The sequence below is a fragment of the Anabas testudineus genome, chromosome 12, assembly GCF_900324465.2.
Source record: "Anabas testudineus chromosome 12, fAnaTes1.2, whole genome shotgun sequence".
NCBI lineage: Eukaryota > Metazoa > Chordata > Actinopteri > Anabantiformes > Anabantidae > Anabas > Anabas testudineus.
In genome coordinates, this window is record NC_046621.1 from 10,742,341 (window position 1) to 10,761,435 (window position 19,095).

General features: G+C 41.9%; 2 protein-coding genes, 1 long non-coding RNA gene and 1 pseudogene across 3 annotated transcripts; 1 reads left to right on the plus strand and 3 right to left on the minus strand.

Moving 5' to 3' along the window:
• Window positions 1–822: 822 nt before the first annotated feature.
• Window positions 823–6,929, minus strand: LOC113159685 (CD209 antigen-like). Its single transcript, XM_026356526.1, has 8 exons — window positions 6,672–6,929; window positions 3,807–3,970; window positions 3,111–3,288; window positions 2,680–2,769; window positions 1,636–1,902; window positions 1,365–1,531; window positions 1,140–1,276; window positions 823–1,045 (listed from the first exon to the last, which is right to left on the minus strand). Exons 1-8 carry the CDS (start codon window positions 6,775–6,777, stop codon window positions 898–900), a joined length of 1,257 nt encoding a protein of 418 aa, XP_026212311.1. The 5' UTR covers window positions 6,778–6,929; the 3' UTR covers window positions 823–897.
• Window positions 6,930–7,670: 741 nt separating this feature from the next.
• On the minus strand, window positions 7,671–9,725 carry LOC113159687 (CD209 antigen-like). The gene is made up of 6 exons (XM_026356531.1): window positions 9,506–9,725; window positions 9,193–9,306; window positions 8,735–8,992; window positions 8,458–8,621; window positions 8,075–8,211; window positions 7,671–7,967 (listed from the first exon to the last, which is right to left on the minus strand). Exons 1-6 carry the CDS (start codon window positions 9,624–9,626, stop codon window positions 7,817–7,819), a joined length of 945 nt encoding a protein of 314 aa, XP_026212316.1. The 5' UTR covers window positions 9,627–9,725; the 3' UTR covers window positions 7,671–7,816.
• Window positions 9,726–10,017: 292 nt separating this feature from the next.
• LOC113159692 lies at window positions 10,018–11,660 on the minus strand (annotated as a pseudogene).
• Window positions 11,661–12,604: 944 nt separating this feature from the next.
• Window positions 12,605–13,080, plus strand: LOC113159693. Its single transcript, XR_003298635.1, has 3 exons — window positions 12,605–12,625; window positions 12,707–12,845; window positions 12,935–13,080. It is a non-coding gene; the product is annotated as an uncharacterized LOC113159693 (long non-coding RNA).
• The last annotated feature ends 6,015 nt before the right edge of the window (window positions 13,081–19,095 follow it).

The following is a 19,095-nucleotide window of genomic DNA, read 5'->3' on the forward strand; positions in this document are numbered from 1 at the left end:
AGGTTTTACTTCATCCAACTTACAAAGCATCATGTGACTATACTTGCTAACTCTCTCTCATATCGCTAGAGAAAAGACATGTATGAATCCATCGAAATCCCACACATGACTTTATCACAGCATCTGCATTTACACGGACCCTTATATTTCACCAATAGGTGGAATTCTGAAGATAAGATAAGTCTTATCTGATCTTATCTTCAGAATAAAAACTCATCACATGACCATCTCTATCTGTAAAAACCTCAGAGAGGAAATCAGAATGAGAGTGGCGGCGGAAACTTTTGATGAACTGTTAAACGGAAAAAATGAGCGTGTGGCGGTAACATGAAGTAATGAGAACTCTCCCCCTACATAAAAAAGTACTCAAACAATAAACCACACAAATAGTATTTCTATGACACAATGTGAGTTGATCCTATTTCCTTTTTCTACTGAATGAAATAAATCTGGCTTATTCTTATTCTGACTCATATATTAAGTTTTTTAACACCTCTAATTTGAATCAACGTTATCATAGTCTTCATCATTCATGGAGCCATGTACGGCAGTATATTGAGTTAATCAATGTGAATGTGAACCTGCAGTTCTGAGTAATAAATTGTCTCCAATCTGATTCACTAACACAGTTTTTGCGTCTGTGTATGAAACCTCACTGAGTGTTTTACTGCCGAAGTGTTTTTGCTCTCCTGTAGAATAACAGGCAGCAGTGTGTTCAGAAGTCTCATTTTATTTCATTCACGTCTTATAGATAACTGTCAGTAATTATGTATTGAGGTGCAGTTGATTTTGAAAAATGCCCCAAAAGACAACACACTTTTCAAAGGGATTTTATTTCAGACATTTATCACACACATGCTGGAGTTTTCTGCTTTGTAGTGGTCGTGCTTCAAGGGGTTATCTTGAATCCATTTTACACACCCAGTGATAAGGATAATGACACGGCCCATCGAACATGGTCTTCCAGGGACTAATGGAGCTATAAAGTATAACTCCGCAATCCTCTTTTTGTCCGCGGTTGTTTGGTTCTCCATCCATCCAGTACCTTAGAAAAATTCAAAAAACACATTAAGTTCTGTTTCTCTTCAAATGTTAGTGTGATATCTCTTATTTTTCCAAAGTAATGGAACAAGTCTCACCTTCGATCCAGCATAGTAACATTATTAATCCAGGTCCATGTCCCCTCTGAATGCACATCAGTGATACCAATCCAGAATCCATTTCCCCAGCGGTTAGTGGTAGTTTTCATATTTTGAATGGAGTCACTCACAAATTTCTGCATAAGAAAACAGATGTATATGTATATGTAATATACATTTAATTCATTATTATTGAGATATATCTGGTCCCTAACGATAGCCCACCTGCTCCTCCTGGTTATCGATCACTACCAGGTCGGCTCCACGTCTGACACAGTCTGCTCTGCTGTCTGCCCAGTTCTTTTTGACAGTGGACGACTCCAAGTATGAAAAGAAGTAGCAGGAGGAGTTGAGAATGTTCCATCCGGGAAGACATTTGCCACAAGTTCCCTCTGTGAGAAACAAAATATTTCTTGTAAAGTTAGTTGTTTTCCACTATTTTAACTTAATAGATTAAATAAAAACTGATATAAACTCTAATAAAACCCTGTCTCACCCAGAGCTGATATGTTAGCCTGCAGATTGGTCTTCTCTGTTCGCAGTGTCTCGACCTGTCTCTGATTCTCGTCGTTGATGCTCTTCTTCTGCTCAATTTGCTCCTTTAGTAGTGTATGGTTTTTGATGGCTGTCTCTAAGGTCTTCTTGAGCTTCTCTCCAGCTTCGATCACATCGCTGTGGTTGTCGTGAAGATGTTTCAGCTCATTAATGAGCTGTGTTGCAGACGAGTGGGTAACATGGATGGAGCTCTCTTTGACTTTAGTACCTGAAGTGGTGAAACACACAGAGTGTCAGTAATGTTCGAAGTGGTTTATTCAAAGAACAATTTGTGTTGTAATGGATCATTAAGTTGCAAAGTGCAAAAATGTAAAGGGTTTTGATTTATACTGATGTTGTTACATAGCTCACAAGTGGCAAACAGACTAGGGTGGGATGATTTGATGGTCCTCCCAGCTCTTTTTCCACGTGCACATGGAGGGCCTGATTCTACAGATGATGCATTTCTGCTGCTCTGTTCAAGCCGCCAGCCTAATCTCTGTTCTCCAAAGATTGCATCGTGGAGCAGAGGGTGCACTATTTTTTACTAGCAACATTAATGATTCCTGCAAAAATAAATACTGCCCTTTCACAACAACGTTTTCACTTGACTTTAACAAAAGTAAGTAACCAAAAGTATTTATGGTTCCTGGCATGTCCCTGTTTCTTCATCCAGCCATAAGTAGAATTCTCTGGAGGTACATCTCCTTGTCCATTAAAAGAAGAAGTGTTACTCAATTTAGTGTTACACAACATTTCCTCATTTTTGTACACCCACCCACCCACACACACACACACACACACACACACAGTGACACCCCCACACCAGTTATTTACAACAGAAATGTTTTTTATTGTTAAAATTGAAGATACTCGCAAACTGAAGGTTCCTGGTAAATTAGAATTTATAAATGTATGTCGCAGAATGAAGACCCTGTCTGCTCTATGTGTTACATACAGTGACATTGTACAAATGAGAGAAGAGGAAATGTCACATTGAACTCACATTTAACTCCAAGAGAAACAGCAGCTATCAGCAGAACAACGTTCAGCAGTCCCAGACAGAGTAAAACGCATCGGTTAGATCCATAAACATCTGTAATATTGGAATTCATCAGGGTTAAAGAATCAGTTACACAAAATCACAAAAGATATGTTTTCCTTTTGGTCTTGAGCTATTTACTGGTTAGTAAATGACATTAATGACATTTTTGGCTGATTATTACTTCAAGGGCACAGTAATTCACCAATTAATCAACTGCAGTAATTAAGCATATCTGAAAGTTTGTTTTCAACAGTACTCTCCATTCAATAACTTCTAAATAGGAGATTAATTAGAATCACTGCTTAATTTAGCCTAAAAAAGGAGAAATGAAAGAAAGTACAGTGAAAATGTAAAAAAAAAAAAAAAAAAAAAAGTAACTTTTAAAATCATACCTTTTCCAAAGATTTTATACCGTGACTGGGAATGTCCAGCACGGTTGAAGAAAACTTGAGGAGCATTTCTCATAAATGATACTTTCTCCATTGCGGTGCTGCAGTTACTGCCCACTGGTTGGTTTGCCTCCTCTTGTACTTTCCCACTGAAGCTGGTCACCAGATTGAAAATCCAACCCTAATTCATTTTCATGTTGAGTGCAGTAATGCAGCGTAAAAAGGAACTGTGTGAAACCATCTTTTCTCTTGTTAACTTGATTTAATTACTGTTTGTAGAGTTTCTTCATTTTAATTCAGCTTTGAGCGTTTTCAAGGCAGCAGGGGAACCTACAGTACAATTTTAATTTAATTTTATTTTATTTATATAGCACCAAATCACAACAGAAGGCATCTCAAGGCACTTTACAGTGTTTAAGGTTTAAAACCTTTCTAGATATTACTGTTTATATAGAAAAGCCAACAACCCCATTTGAGCAGCACTAGGCAACAGTGGAGAGAACAAACTCCCTTTAGAGGAAGAAACCTCCAGCAGAACCAGGCTCGAGGTGGTAGCAGCACCTGTAGCAGCAACTAGTTTTTCATCACCACTTTGAGACAGGATGCTCCTAATTTTAGCAATACTCCTCAGATGGAAGAAGGTAGAAGTAGAAAATGTATTTTATATATGAAGTAAAGGATACTCTGCTCAATTTGCACCTTTAGTTGTTTATGTCTTTTGATCGCTGTCTCTAAGTCCTTTTTGAGCTCCTCTCCAGCTTCTGTCACATTGCTGTAGTTGCTGCGAAGATACTTTAGCTCAGTGACGATCTGTGTTGCAGATGAGTGGGAAACACTGAGGGAACCCTCTTTGATTTTGACACCTGAAAAAGGTGAAACACAGTCGAGGACAATGAAAAGAATGACTGAACATAGGAATGAATGTTCACATTTTTGTGATGGTCAAAGACAAAGAGGATAAACAGAATGAATCAGACCAGAAATATTTGCTCATCAGTCGTGACACTGAGTGCGTAAGAGATGTTTCTTAAGAGAATCAAGTGAGAGGATCAGAACAGGGTGCAGTGCAGTGATTTATTAGCCCCATATAAAGCCTTTTAATTTTGCACACGTGTTTCCTGCTTGGATCTAACAAGGCCAACATTAATATTCTGGTTTTGATTGTGTGTAAGAGTTGCACCCACATGCCTGTGTTTCAGCTTGAGCATCATTTCTTGAATCTTCTTCTTCTCTTTCGGCTTTTCCCACCAGGGGTCGCCACAGCGAATCATCCTTTTCCACCTCACTCTATTATGAGCATCTTCTACCCTAACACCAGCCAACCTCATGTCCTCTGTTAACACATCCATATATCTCCTCTTTGGCCGTCCTCTTGTCCTCCTGCCTGGCAGCTCCATCTCCAACATCCTTCTACCAATATGATCACTATCCCTCCTCTGCACATTTCCAAACCACCTCAGTCTGGCCTCTCTGACCTTGTCGCTAACACAGGCAACGTGAGCCGTCCCTCTGATGTGCTCGTTCCTTATTCTGTCTAACCTGGTCACTCCTAAGGAGAACCTCAACATCTTCATCTCTGCTACCTCCATCTCAGCCTCTTGTCTCTTTCTCACTGCTACCGTCTCTAACCCATAGAGCAGAGCTGGTCTCACCACTGTCTTGTACACCTTTCCTTTTAGTCTTGCTGACACTCTTCTGTCACACAACACTCCTGACACTTTCCTCCACCCGCTCCAACCTGCCTGCACTCACCTCTTCACCTCTTTTCCACACTCCCCATCACACTGAACTGTTGAACCCAAGTACTTAAACTCCTGCACCTTCTTCACCTCAGCCCCCTGTGACCTAACGCTTCTACCTTGATCCCTCTTGTTTAGACACATGTATTCTGTCTTACTACGACTGACCTTCATGCCTCTTCTTTCCAGAGCAAACCTCCACCTCTCTAGCTGTTCCTCTACCTGCTCTATACTCTCATTGCAAATCACAATGTCATCCGCAAACATCATTGTCCAGGGAGATTCCTGTCTGACCTCATCTGTCAGCATAGCAAACAAGAAGGGACTCAAAGCTGATCCTTGGTGTAGTCCCACCTCCACCTTGAACTCCTCTGTCTGACCTACAGCACATCTCACCACCGTCATACTTCTCTCATACATGTCCTGAACTACTCTGACGTCCTTGTCTGCCACTCCCGACGACCTCATACAGTACCACAGCTCCTCCCTCGGCACCCTGTCATACGCCTTCTCTAAATCTACAAAGACACAATGCAGCTCCTTCTGACCATCTCTGTACTTTTCCATCAACATTCTCAAAGCAAAAATGGCATCAGTGGTGATCTTATGGGGCATGAAACCATACTGCTGCTCACAAATCTCCACCTTCTTCCTAAGCCTGGCTTCCACTACTCTTTCCCACAGCTTCATTGTGTGGCTCATCAACTTTATTCCTCTGTTGTTGCTGCAGTTCTGCGTGTCACCCTTGTTCTTAAAGATCGGAACCAGAACGCTTCTCCTCCATTTCTCAGGCATCTTCTCACTCTCTAGAATCCTATTGAACAAACTGGTCAGAAACTCCACTGCCGTCTCTCCTAAGCACTTCCACACCTCCACAGGTATGTCATCAGGACCAACAGCCTTTCCACTCTTCATCCTTTTCAGAGCCTTCCTAACCTCATCCTTTCCAATCTCTGCTATTTCCTGCTCCACAACATCCACATCTTCTTTCCCTGTCATTTTCCTCGTTCATCAGCTCCTCAAAATACTCCATCTTTTCTGCACCCTCTCCTGGGTTGTTAGCACCTTTCCATCTCTGTCCTTAATCACCCTTATCTGTTGCACATCCTTTCCATCTCTATCTCTCTGTCTGGCTAGCCTGTACAAGTTCTTTTCTCCTTTCTTTATGTCTACTTTCCTCAGTCCTTTCTACATCCCACTTCCTTCTAGCTAACCTCTTCCTCTGGACGCATTCCTGTACTTCCTCATTCCACCACCAAGTGTCTTTACCTTCTTTCCTCTTTCCAGATGACACACCTAACACCTTCCTACCTGTTTCCCTGATAACCTCTGCTGTAGTTTCCCAGTCATCTGGAAGCTCATCCTGATCACCCAGGACCTGTCTCAACTTCGGCCTGAATTCCTCACAAATTTCTTCATTCTTTAGCTTCCACCACTTGGTCTTGTTCTCTGACTTCCCTCTCTCCACACACCACCATGCGGTGCTGTCTGGCAATACTCTCTCCTACCACCACTTTGCAGTCACTAACCTCTCTCAAATTACCTCGTCTACATAGGATGTAGTCCACCTGCGTACTCCTACCTCCACTTCTGTATGTCACTCTGTGTTCCTCTCTCTTCTGGAAGTAAGTGTTGACTACAACCATTTCCATCCTCTTAGCAAAGTCCACCACCATCTGTCCTTCCAGATTCCTTTCCTGCACACCAAACCTGCCCATCAGCTCCTCATCACCTCTGTTGCCCTCACCAACATGCCCATTGAAGTCTGCTCTAACAACAACTCTCTCTCCTCTGGGGATACTCTCTATGACCTCATCAAACTCACTCCAGAATCTCTCCTTCTCTTCTAACTCACAGCCAACCTGTGGCGCATACCCACTGACTACATTCACCATCACCCCTTCAATTTCTAGCTTTAGGCTCATCACCATTCACTCATTCTCTTTCTATCAACACCATGGTAGAACAGTTTGTATCCTCCCTTAATACTACGGGCCTTGGTGCTCTTCCACCTTGTCTCCTGCGCACACAGAACATCTACCTTCCTTCTCTCCATCATGTCTGCCAGTTCTCTGCCTTTCCCTGTCATTGTGCCAACGTTAAGAGTCCCTTTTCTCAAACCTATGTTCCTGCCTTTTCCCTTCTCTCTCTGTCCACGGACCCTTCTGCCTCCCCTCTTTCTGCGACCAACAGTAGTCAAATTTCCACCAACACCCTGTAGGTTAACAGCATCGGTGGTGGTCGTTGTTAACCCGGGCTTCGACCGATCCGGTATGAAAGTCGTGTGAATGATTATTGGTTATTTTGGCAATTTTTACGCCGGATGCCCTTCCTGACGCAACCCTCTTTATTTATCTGGGCTTGAGACCGGCACAGAAGTCACTGGCTTGCAACCCTTGTAGCTAGATTTGAATAATGACCTCATCATTGTTGAATAATACGCTTACGTGAGACATGTCTCACGTAAGCTTTCAGATGATCTACGATCAAGAATTGTTAATTTACATTAAGCTAGAAAAGTTTACAAAGTGATGCCAAAGACTTGGCCAGTCTACAGTTAGACAAACAAGAGCACAACAAACACTCATCAGTGAGGTAAAGAAGAGCACAGATCTAACTAAAATTGAAATATCTGAAAAGGACACACAGCACTACATTTGGTGTGAAAAGGGCACAGCATGTCATCATGAAAACATCATCATCAGTCATAAAGTATGGTGGGGGAAACATCATGATTTGTGCATGCATTGCTGCATCAGGGCCTGACCAGCTTGCAGTGACTGGGGGGAAGATGAATTCCCAAGTAATTCAAAAATACACTTAATACATTAACAAATGAATGTAGAAAACCATGAAATTCCATTTCTAAAGATTTACTAAATACCATACCGGAAGTGTAAACCTTAAATTAATCACGTACAACAGAGATGCTAATATATTGAGCTGCAGTTTATTTGGGAGCGGTTGCGTTTATCTTGGCTGCATCTCACATATCCAGTTCAGCATCTGTGTAAGGCACTTTCCATTGTACCATGTCGCCGTTGAATCGTGAAAGCGATAAAAAGCAGCGCAGTTCCCACTCTGAGGTCCAGTACGGTTTGGCTGTCCATGTCTCCAGTACCTAGGATAATTCAAAATCATTCAGAGAAAAACTTAGTTCCACTCTACAATTAAAATTTAGACAGCAGAAATCAATAGTTAAACAAAAGCCGTCTGTGTGATGCTTACATAGATTCTGTTTCTGTGACATTGTTAACCCAAATCCATGTTCCCTCTGTCGCAACATCAGTGAGGCCAATCCAGAATCCATTATTCCACCACGCACTGCTGCCACTTTGACTTGGAAAGTTGTCACATATAAGTTGCTGTAGAGAATCACAAACATGAACTCATGACCTTATTATACTGATAAATCAAATAGACGTATAAACAGGTAGATTTCCAAACAGAAGTTTTTTTTTATCTATGGTTTGAAGTGGAATCAAAAAAACAAACAAACAAAACAACAATAGCAACTTTAAGCTTATAGAAATGTATCTGAAACTACGAGATTCAAAGGAGAATTAAAATTAGTTCACAGAAGTAATAATAAGTTATGTTTTTTGCTCCACCTGTTCCTCCAGGTTATTGACAATGAGCAGGTCACCTCCGTGACTAACACAGTCTGCTCTGCTGTCCTGCCAGTTCTTTCTGGAGGTCGACTCCTGCTTTGAAAAATAGTAGCAGGAGGATTTAAGAAGAATCCATCCTGGTAGGCATCTTTCACAGTTTTCCTCTGTTGGAAAAGGTTAAACACGGCTTATCACAGGCTATTTTCATTCTCTAAAAGTCCTTCATAAATACTTCCTTGGATGTTGTCATTGACCACAGAGTGGAAGTCTGTCCTACCTAAGGAGGTTTTGTTGCTCTGTAGTTTTATCTTCTCTTTTTTTAGCGTCTCAATTTTACTTTGAAAACCATCAGTGATCGTCTTCTTCTGCTTCACCTGCATCTTTAATTGCAGGTGGTTGGCTCGCTCCCTCACTAACGCCGCCTGGGCCTTCACCTTATCCTTGATGATGCCACTGTGGTTGCGGAGAAAGTTCAGCTCAACCATGACGGGTGTAGCAGCTGAATGAGAAATCTGAAAGTCTTTGGCTTTGCCACCTGAGGGAGGAAAGTCAAGGTACACCTTGTCAGTTGATTGGTCCATGGGTTTGGTCCAGCCTGAAATATCACACTGAATCTATCTCAGTTTTATTCACTGAGAATACAATCTGACACATTCACATTTTGATATTTGCTAAGTCAGCTATCTGATCTGTGAGATGCAGACAGTCAGCTGTTTCATGAACTCTTCCACTTACAGTAAATCCCAATGACAACAGCAGCAATCAGCAGAACAGCATTCATCAGAGCCAGACACAGTATAACCAGCCAATGGGGTGGAATCGCAGGTCCACCACCTTTTGTAAACAGACCTAAAAAATGTTACAGAGTTGAGGTCAGAATAATTTATATCATCACAACCAAACTGTTTCCAACACATGTACAATCTGAGTCTCATTCTGCGACTTACATTTCACATGCGTGTAAACAATCAGATCCTCAGAATAAAGGAAGTAATGAGTACAATGAATCAGAGCATAGGTCAAAGGATTTTAATAAAGGTAGTTGTACCTTGTCCAAGTGTTTGAGAGCGAGAGTGTGAACGGCCATCTCCACGGATATTTCGAAAAATCTTTTTTTCTTCAGATGACATTTCGTCGTCGGGTTCTGACCGTGACTGTGAATCCTCCATTATGCTGGTGCGAGTGGTGCCTATTGATCTGTTTGTGCTCTGCTCATACTGGTGATAAGATACATGTGGTTTTGGACCCTGATCTGGACATTTTTGTGTTGTGTGGGTAGTCACACAGACATCCTCATAGTTTAAACTAGAACTAACATGTTCAGTCAGAGAATAATCACATGATTATGACATTTGTCTCATACAAACATAATACTGAAGTGAAACAGCTCTGTTTTTCTTCTGTGGTTGAAATGCGCTTCCCCATTTGCTCACTTTTACTTGCTCTGTTGTTTATCTGCTTTCTCAGGCTGTGACTTTCCAATCTATTTTCCCTGTCTGCCAACTTCAACCAACACCATATCCCTTTTTATCTGACCACATCCGCAATAAAATGAACACATTTAGAAAGCATTTATAAATGATTTTACTAATAATCACAGCCATCATCATCTGTGCACACAGCAGTTATCACAATGTGGAAAGCTTGGCACAATAGGCAGTTAATTAAATGGTAATCACAGAGATTTATGTAGTAATGTTCACATGTCAACAGTATGTGTGTACTCAAACACTGCTTGGGTAAAGATGATACTGTTCATTACAGAAAATTCCAGTTTGAATAAAGTTAACAGAGTTGTATGTTTGTATGTAAACATTCATTTTTAACTTGTGGACGTTGGTGTTTTTTCACAAATCCACTTCATGGTGGCTCCACATGTGAAATCGTTCCAGGCCTTGAAGATGTTTTTTTTGGCATACACCGCTGCACAGTCCTCATCGTTGGCATCATTGGGTTCTCCATCATTCCAGTACCTGCAAATAATGGTTTTACGGACAGAGACACAGTTTTTGCTTTGGCTCACTCAGACTCTGCACTGCTCCATTCAAAGCATGCTTATTTTAATGTACAATAAAAGTGAATGAATGCTCAAAAATGAAAAGCAATGAGTGATAAAGCTGCATCAAGTCATACCCTTCGACCAGGACTGTTCCATTCAACCATTTCCAAGTCCCTTCCTGGTCAGAGTCTCTCAGTCCAATCCAGAAGCCATTCAAGGGTTTCGATAAATCTTCATTATTCAACAAGATCTTTACTGTGGCGTTCTAACAAATAGGAGTATAGAATATTTTAAAAGATTCATCACTTGTCATTTAAAAAAGGTTGCAAACACTGTAAACTAACCTCTTTGTCTTTGCTGTCAATGACTGCAAGGTCACCTCCATGCATCTTGCAGAAGTCTCTGGCTTTGTTCCAGGTTTTCAACCCAGCACTTTCCGAGAAAGAGTAGTAATAGCACACTGAGTTCATCAAAATCCATCCCGGTGGACAGTGTCTGCAGCCACCAACTGTTGCCAAAGAAAGTGACAGTGAAAACATGAACAAATTAAGCTAACCCCCAATATGATATGACATTGACTGCAAAGATACTAAAAGAGGTCTCACCAATCATCGATAAGTCTGTCCTCATTGATGCATTTTATCCATCTGTGCTTTGTAGTCAGTTTGTCTTTTGTTCTGATGCTCAAGCTCCCAGTTTGTTTCTGTCTGACTGCTCATCTCACTGTCCAGCTGCTTCTGGGCTTCCTGCATGGTGGTCGTTACATTCTTGTAGGAATCCTTGAGGTAGGTCACCTCACTTCTGATCTGTTCTACATCTTCTGCTGTGAGGTGTGTATCTGTGAGGATCTTGTCTGTGAATGGTGAAGACAAACTGTTACTGTGGTTGTTTATGTCTCTCAATTTCATTTCGATTTCTTTATTTCCTGCTTTCTCTTGTCGGACATTGACACTTGTATCTTGCATCAACATTTTCCAGATCAAGCAATAAATCAATGAAGTGCGAAAAAAGGATGACTTACAGTGGGCCCCCAGGCTAATATCAACTATTAGGAGAACAACAGCAAGTACTGCCAGGATCACTGCAGACAGGTTTCCATGTGCCACATCGAGCATGGACATTAAACAGAGAGATAAAGAATATCATACATTCATAAAGTGACAATGCATTAACCATCCTCACATGATCTGGTCCTTTATCAGGATTTTATTGCTGATATATTCATTAGTAGTTTAAAAAGAGTCTGCCTCAGGCTCGATCTATGAACATATTAGAGTTAACACTTAATAGTAACCTGTGTAAGAGATACTCATGACCACTTCCTGTCAGGATTAATTGTTTAATTATGATTGATGATCTTAAGGTCAAAGGTCACTGTGAACTTGCTTTCCCACGGACCCCCCCCCCCCCCCTTTCCAATAAGGGTATGATGATGTCACTGTAATGGCGTCTAGATGACCTTTCACTACGTCTAGATGACCTTTTATTGACTTCCAGACATCCGTCAGACCCGTCTAAGACAGGGATAATATACAAAGGAATAACTTAGAAGTTCAAGATTGTCTGGTAATCCGTGAGAACGGTGCCACACACACACACACACATTTGCATCAAGCGTTATGCCCGCCAAAATTTCACCAGTCCATAAAAGTTGGAAGTTTGGTCAAAGCTTCAAAAAATCGGAGCTCAGTTCTGTTCAAGCGTCTGACATAGAAGCAGCCGTCTGCTGGAGTCTAACGAGACTGGTCCATGCTGCGCAACACTGACTTTGGAAAAACGGTAAGTTTGTTTAATTATTGTTAAGTCTAAATGTACGGCTTAATTAATGTATTAAATAATAAATATATAATGATGTCATTAGTTAGTGGGATACGAACCTGAGCTCGCCACCTAAAAAGTCTTATGCTTAACCGCTACGTCAAACGTCCACTGACCATTTGAGTTAGGAGCCAGTTAATCAATAATTTATATTGTCTGATGAAAACATTTAAAAAGTTTTATCCTTAATTTGAGTACAAATTCTAGCTAACATTGTTCTACAATTTTGTGACGATGCCAACATTCTTTTATTTTTTAGCAATCAGCGGCGCTGTGCTTGACTTCAGATAAAGAAAAAAAAAAAACCTAAGAGTCTACAACGTTGGGTGTAAAAAAAAACTAACATACGCTGTAAGTCCTCTCAGTCAATTTTAAGAAATCACAAACTAAAAAATCTTGGTCATAAAACTGATGCATTGTGTATGATTTTAGGGTCGGATCCCCATGTATTATGGTCGGCGCTTTATTTTGAAGAAAAGAAGCCTTTATTTTCTTCAGTCCAGCTTCCTTCCTCCCCCGCTGGATGACGATCGAAGGATGAGTCCGGTGCCTGCAAACAGGATCATGTGATGTAAGCCTGCGTCTTCCCTCACATTTCCATAATGAAAAAAAGCGAGAGTGTCATCAGATCCTAAACTCTAGATTGTTCATCTACTCTAGGTTCTCCTGGTGTGTAGCTCGGGGTACACACAGCTGAGAAAACTGTCACGAGTGTGTCATGGCTGTATAATTCATCAATGTTTATGTTACAATATTGATTTAATGTATAGAATGAAGGCCTTATGTTTGGTTGTGCGCAAAGAATTCTGTTGTTAGCTGTTTCATGTGTTTTATGTTACCGTTGCTTATGTAGATTGAATAGTCAAGAGAATGGAGCTTAATAATCTGAGAGAATATTTGGCTCGAGTTATCAGCGCTCTATCACAGCCAACGCTGCTTCAGCATACTGACGAGCAACCTAACAACCTGATCCTCCACACTAGCAACGATGATGATGATGATGTGTCCCCTCATAATCTCAGTCAAATAGACGCTCTATTAGAACAACTCGCTGTCCGTAGCTCTCAATCAGAGTTAGCTTCTGAGCAAAACGCTTATCAACCCTTGTTTGATGAGATAAACAGTCTTGCTTTGGACAATAGTGTTGAATCTCAACCTTTAACCCCAGCTCTGCAGCATAGCCAACCCAATCCTTGTCCGTTTGATCATGATGATATATTAAATCAGATTCTAAACATAAGTCATCAGCCTGAAAACTCGGCGAATCACATTAGCGATGATAACATTTCACAAAACTACCAAGCCTTGATTGACGAGATAAAAGCTTTGTCAGGCTCATTTGTTCCTGCGACAGCTCAGAGACCTGCCACACAAACCGAGCCTCCTTTAGTCGAACTTGACGAAACAATAAATCAAATACTAAATATTTCTAGACAGATTCAGAACAATGCAACAGACCTGAGTAACGCTCCTGAAAATTTAGGGAACCATCCACCCCCCACAGCAAACAGGAGGAGGAGTCAATGCTTCAACAAACTCCGGTAAACAACTTTCAGCAAGTAGTTGTATTCCTCAAGCCTCAGGGGTTTCTAATCCGGGTCCATCCACCACTTGTAGTCAGCCTTCAACCAGCAGGTGTACCCAGCCTACCACGTAGCGTAGTGACAAAGCGAACCCTGAAGATGGCGCTCATGACCGTCCAATTCAAAATAGTTGTGATGAGGGGGGTGGTAGCAGCCTTAGGCGGCCTCAGTTCAATAATATTGAGATTAGACGGCCATTAAACCTCCGGCGTAGCGGCAGTGCGGGTGATTTTGTAGCGGCGTATGTTCACATTATGGACGCTGTCCATCAGTTGGTTGATGAAATCCAGGCCCATGCCTCCGGTAATGACGATGTTATTCAGCTGGAGTTACGCGGTGATTTATTGCAAAACAGCGCCGCAGCCGTTGTATCAACGGATGACGGTATTGATCTGAGTTTATTTCAAGAGGTGCTCGATCACATCGCTCAATCCAATCAGTCTGTTTTGAGTGATGATAGTTTAGAAATAGTCGGTCAGCTTGTACGTAATGAGAGAGGCGGGGGTAAAAGGAGGGCTGACAAAACTCTGAACTGTGAGATTCTAAGCAAGAAGCGCAAGTGTTTGTACATAGTGAATAATCTAACCAATCAGCTCTGCTTTGCCATCAATCTAGCGCATCTCCTCAACCCTGGGTGTAGTGATGACGATGCTGTGAAATTTGGTAGAATTATTCAGGAGCAAAGCGGTCTAACAGATCAGACCCCTGTCTCCTTTTCACACATTGATAAATTTGAAACGGTTGTGCAGAGTAAAATAGTTGTGTTTTACAGAAACCAAGGAAGTGGGCCTATGTCGAAATTTGAAACACAGACCCCTCGGAGTGCAAAAACTCTATTTTTATTCTTATTCCAGGGTCACTATTAGGGGATCAAAGATGTCGAGATGTTTCTTGGTGTGAAGTACTTTTGCACATTTTGTCATACGGGTTGCGCCTCTGAGTCCTATCACCTCTGCCCCGGCCACTGTGGGGTATGTCTTGACCAAGCCTGCAACACAAAGCCGAAGCATCTCACCCGCTGTGAGGATTGCGGACGTATGTGTCAATCGCTCTACTGTATGGAGAAACACAGAAAGAAAAAATGGCGACCTAAAGCTGGGAAATATGCGAGTCAATGCGATATACATAAATATTGCCCTGATTGTAGTCTCCCCTATTACACTGCGGTATCGCACCAGCTTCAAAGACATAGATGCCCGGCGTTTCATTGTCTTATTTGTGGAAAAGAATATGCTGAGAAAGAGACATATGAAACTCATAAATGTTACATTCAACCTCTAGAGGTGTTTGAGAAAAAGAAAAAGAAAAACAATAAAAGTAATAAAAAGCAAAAGTCTACACCCAATGTCAAAAGTAACACGAAGCCAAAACCAGTAAAGGTTAGTGATGATGATGATGATGATGACTATGATGATGTAGATAGTGATGATGATGAGGAAAAGTTAAGAGTTATCTACTATGATTTTGAGACATTTCCCACAGCCACCGGCGTCCACGTACCGTTTTATGTCTCGGCTATAAGCAATCATGGTGCTGAGTGGTGTTTTGAAGGAGTTGAATGCTCCAAAGAATTTATCTTGTTTTTCAGGAGACCAGAGTTCAGTAAAATGGTTTTTGTGGCTCATAATTCTCGGGGGTTTGACGGCTACATCATTATCAGAGCTCTGGTTGAATTAGGTATCGACCCAGATGTAGTGATGCAAGGTGCCAAAATTGTATTAATCTGTGAAAATCACTATGATCAGAGATTCATAGATTCAGCCTCCTTCCTTCCCTTTCCTCTGGCGCAGCTGCCCAAATGTTTGGGCTTTGAGGACGAGGAGAAAGGCCATTTCCCTCATCGTTTCAGCTCGGCTGAAAACCTGAATTATGTGGGGCCCTATCCAGCGCCGGAATTTTACGGGGTAGATCAGATGACTCCAAAAAAGAGGGAAGAGTTTCTCTGTTGGTATAATTCGGTCTGTCACGGTACATTTGACTTTCAGAAAGAGGCCCGACTCTATTGTCGGAATGACACAGCCATTCTTAGGAAGGCGTGTCGCTTATTTCGAGATAGCTATATAAGCGAAACGACTGTGGATCCGTTTTTCTCCGCTACGATCGCTGCAGCTTGCATGAATGTTTTCCGCAAAAATCATCTTCCGGCGGATACTGTCGCTATTCCGTGCCCTGAAAATTACCGTCGACAATGCAAACGATATTCCGACGCTGCCATCCAGTGGCTGGAATACACAAGGCTTCAGAAAAACATTTTCATTCAGCATGCCCTGAATCGAGGCGAGAAGCAGTTTGGGCGGTTCTATGTTGACGGCTACGCCGTGGTTGATGGTGTTGAGACTGTTTTTGAGTTTCTAGGATGTTTTTACCACGGGTGTGCGCAGTGTTTCAAGCCCACAGACAGAAATCCTCTGACAGGGGAGAGCTTTGAATGTGCATACAGACGTACTGAGGAACGTCTCAGGTTGTTGGAGAGTGAGTTTGGTGTAAAACTTGTTGTTATCTGGGAGCATCAATGGAGCAGGATGAAAAAAACTGACGTGGGTGTGTGTAACTTTCTCAAAGAATACCACGCCCCCCAACCCCTGATACCACGTGACGCCCTGTACGGCGGCCGTACGTGTCCAACGTGCCTGCGCTATTCTGTCGGTGACGACGAGAAGTGTTTTTACGTGGATTTTACTTCGTTGTACCCTGATGTTCTTTGCAGGTTTCCGATATCCGATCGGCCATCCCGAAATTATCGTTAGAGACTTTCAGGACCCGAGTCACTATTTTGGACTCATTCAAGCTAAAGTCTACACGCCGAGAGGGTTGTTTCACCCTGTGTTACCGTACAGGACATCTCGCGGGAAGTTGGTCTTCACGCTCTGCCGCACATGCGCGGAGGAGAATTATCAGGCCGGGTCTTGTAGCCATAGCGACGAAGAGCGAGCTCTGATTGGTGTGTGGGTTTCCCCGGAAATAAACAAGGCTGTTGCTAAGGGATACCGCGTTGAATTGAAAGAGGTTTGGCACTTCCCTAAAGTAAGCGATACCTTATTCACAGGGTATATTAAAGGTTTCCTTAAAGGGAAACAGGAGGCTAGCGGTTATCCGCCTGAGGCTGTTGATGCAGCAAGCAGAAAGAGGTATGTAAAGGATTATGCCAAGAGACAAGGAATCAAATTAGATCCAGCTAAAATCGCCCTCAATCCGGCTAAAAGACAGGTTGCAAAACTCTGCCTTAACAGCCTGTGGGGTAAGTTTGCCCAGCGTAGCAACATGACACAGACTGAGATAATAAATAACCCTCAAGACTTCCTCACAGCCATGTTCTCAGGGGAATACAGGATAAAATACTTTACCTTTGTCAGCGATAAAGTGGCTATAGTTCAGAAATGTTACAGTGATAAATGTGTAGCACCGCCTAATAGGACTGATAACATCTTTATAGCTGCATTCACAACAGGATATGCCCGTCTCAGGCTGTATGAATATCTGGATGAGCTACAGGACCGAGCCCTTTATTACGATACAGACAGCATAATTTACGTAAGTAAACCAGGTGAGAATGTTCTCCCCTTAGGTAATCTGCTCGGGGAGCTCACGGATGAACTGTCAGGTGACACGATTAAAGAGTACGCGGTGGCGGGACCAAAGAGCTATACCTATCAGACAAGAAGCGGTAAAGTGTGTCTGCGTGTGAAAGGGATCACTCAGACATATGAGTGCTGCGAGTCAATTAATTTTGACAGTGTCAAGGATCTGGTTGAAGGGTACATAGCTGACTCGTCAGAGGAGCGTTTCCTTAAAGCGCCACAGCACAAGATTCTGCGTGACAAGAGCAGATTTCAGCTGAAAAACTCCTCGATTGAAAAAAAGTTTCGAGTGGTTTTTGATAAACGCCGTCTGCTGCCTGGTGGTAAGAGCGTTCCATTCGGATACTAAAAGACAAACTATTATGGAGGAAACAGATTCAGATTTCAGACTGAAAGCTCCATTCTCTTGCCTGATTGTAGGTCCAAGCGGTTCGGGTAAAACTGTTTTTGTAAAAAATGTATTGGAGAACTGTAATTATGTAATGGATGCTGTACCTGACAATATTGTATGGATTTACACGTGTTTTCAACCTCTGTATTGTGAATTGCAAAAAATGTGTATAAAAGTCAAGTTTGTGGAAGGTCTGCCTGCTTCTTTTGAAGATGAAAAACTTTTCCCTCCTGGTGAAAAACATTTGGTTATTTTAGACGATGTAATATGTGAAGCCAATGATAATCCAGAAGTGGTAAAAATTTTCACACAATATAGACATCATAAAAATATGTCTGTAATGTTTCTCACGCAAAATATCTTTCATAAGGGAAAATATAGTCGTACTCTCAACTTGAATTGTACGCACCTTATACTTTTCAAAAACCCACGTGACAAACTACAAATGTCTATCTTGGCGCAACAAATATTTCCTAGAAAAAAATCATACTTTTTAGAAAGTTATGAAGATGCCACAAAAAAACCCCACAGTTATTTATTGGTCGACCTCACGCCATCCTGCCCAGACGACTTCAGACTGAGAGCGGGTCTGCTGCCTTCCGAGCTCCCATGCGTCTACCTGCCTGGAAAAAAGTAAATAAATAATAATAATAATGTCGACCCGTATGAAAAGAAACATGCCTCTGCTGACGGCGTTATTGAACAGCACACCGCGCCTGCGTAAAGCTATACTGTCAAACTGCTCCTCAGATCTGATTCAGGCGGTGTGTGAACTAGCTTTAAACCTCTTAAAGGGCTTGATCCCCGTCACAGATACACAATATAAAAAACTCAGACGGGAAAAGAATCACCTTAGACTGATTGCTGACAAAAGGACGAGTCTATCCAAGAAACGTAAAACTCTACAAACAGGTGGATTTCTGCTCCCATTACTCAGCGTCGCTCTGCCATTCCTCGGTCAGCTGATATCAAACGCTGCTTCAAGATAATCGATGTAAGATATGGCATCACGAAAAATGTACCTGCTATCCCCCGACCAGCTAAAACGTCTAAACGATAGAGTTAACCAGCCTGAAAATATTCGAGATCGGGTTGAAACTGATTTAGATGAAAAGATGCGAGAGATCCTGGAAGAAAAAGGTCTGATGCCCGATGAGAAAATAAAAAAATACAACGCTTTGCTGCAGCGATATTTGAATCTTCAGAGAACAAAACAAGCTGAGACCCGTGAAATTGTACTGAGTGTATCGAAGGAGGAGGCTCAAAAAG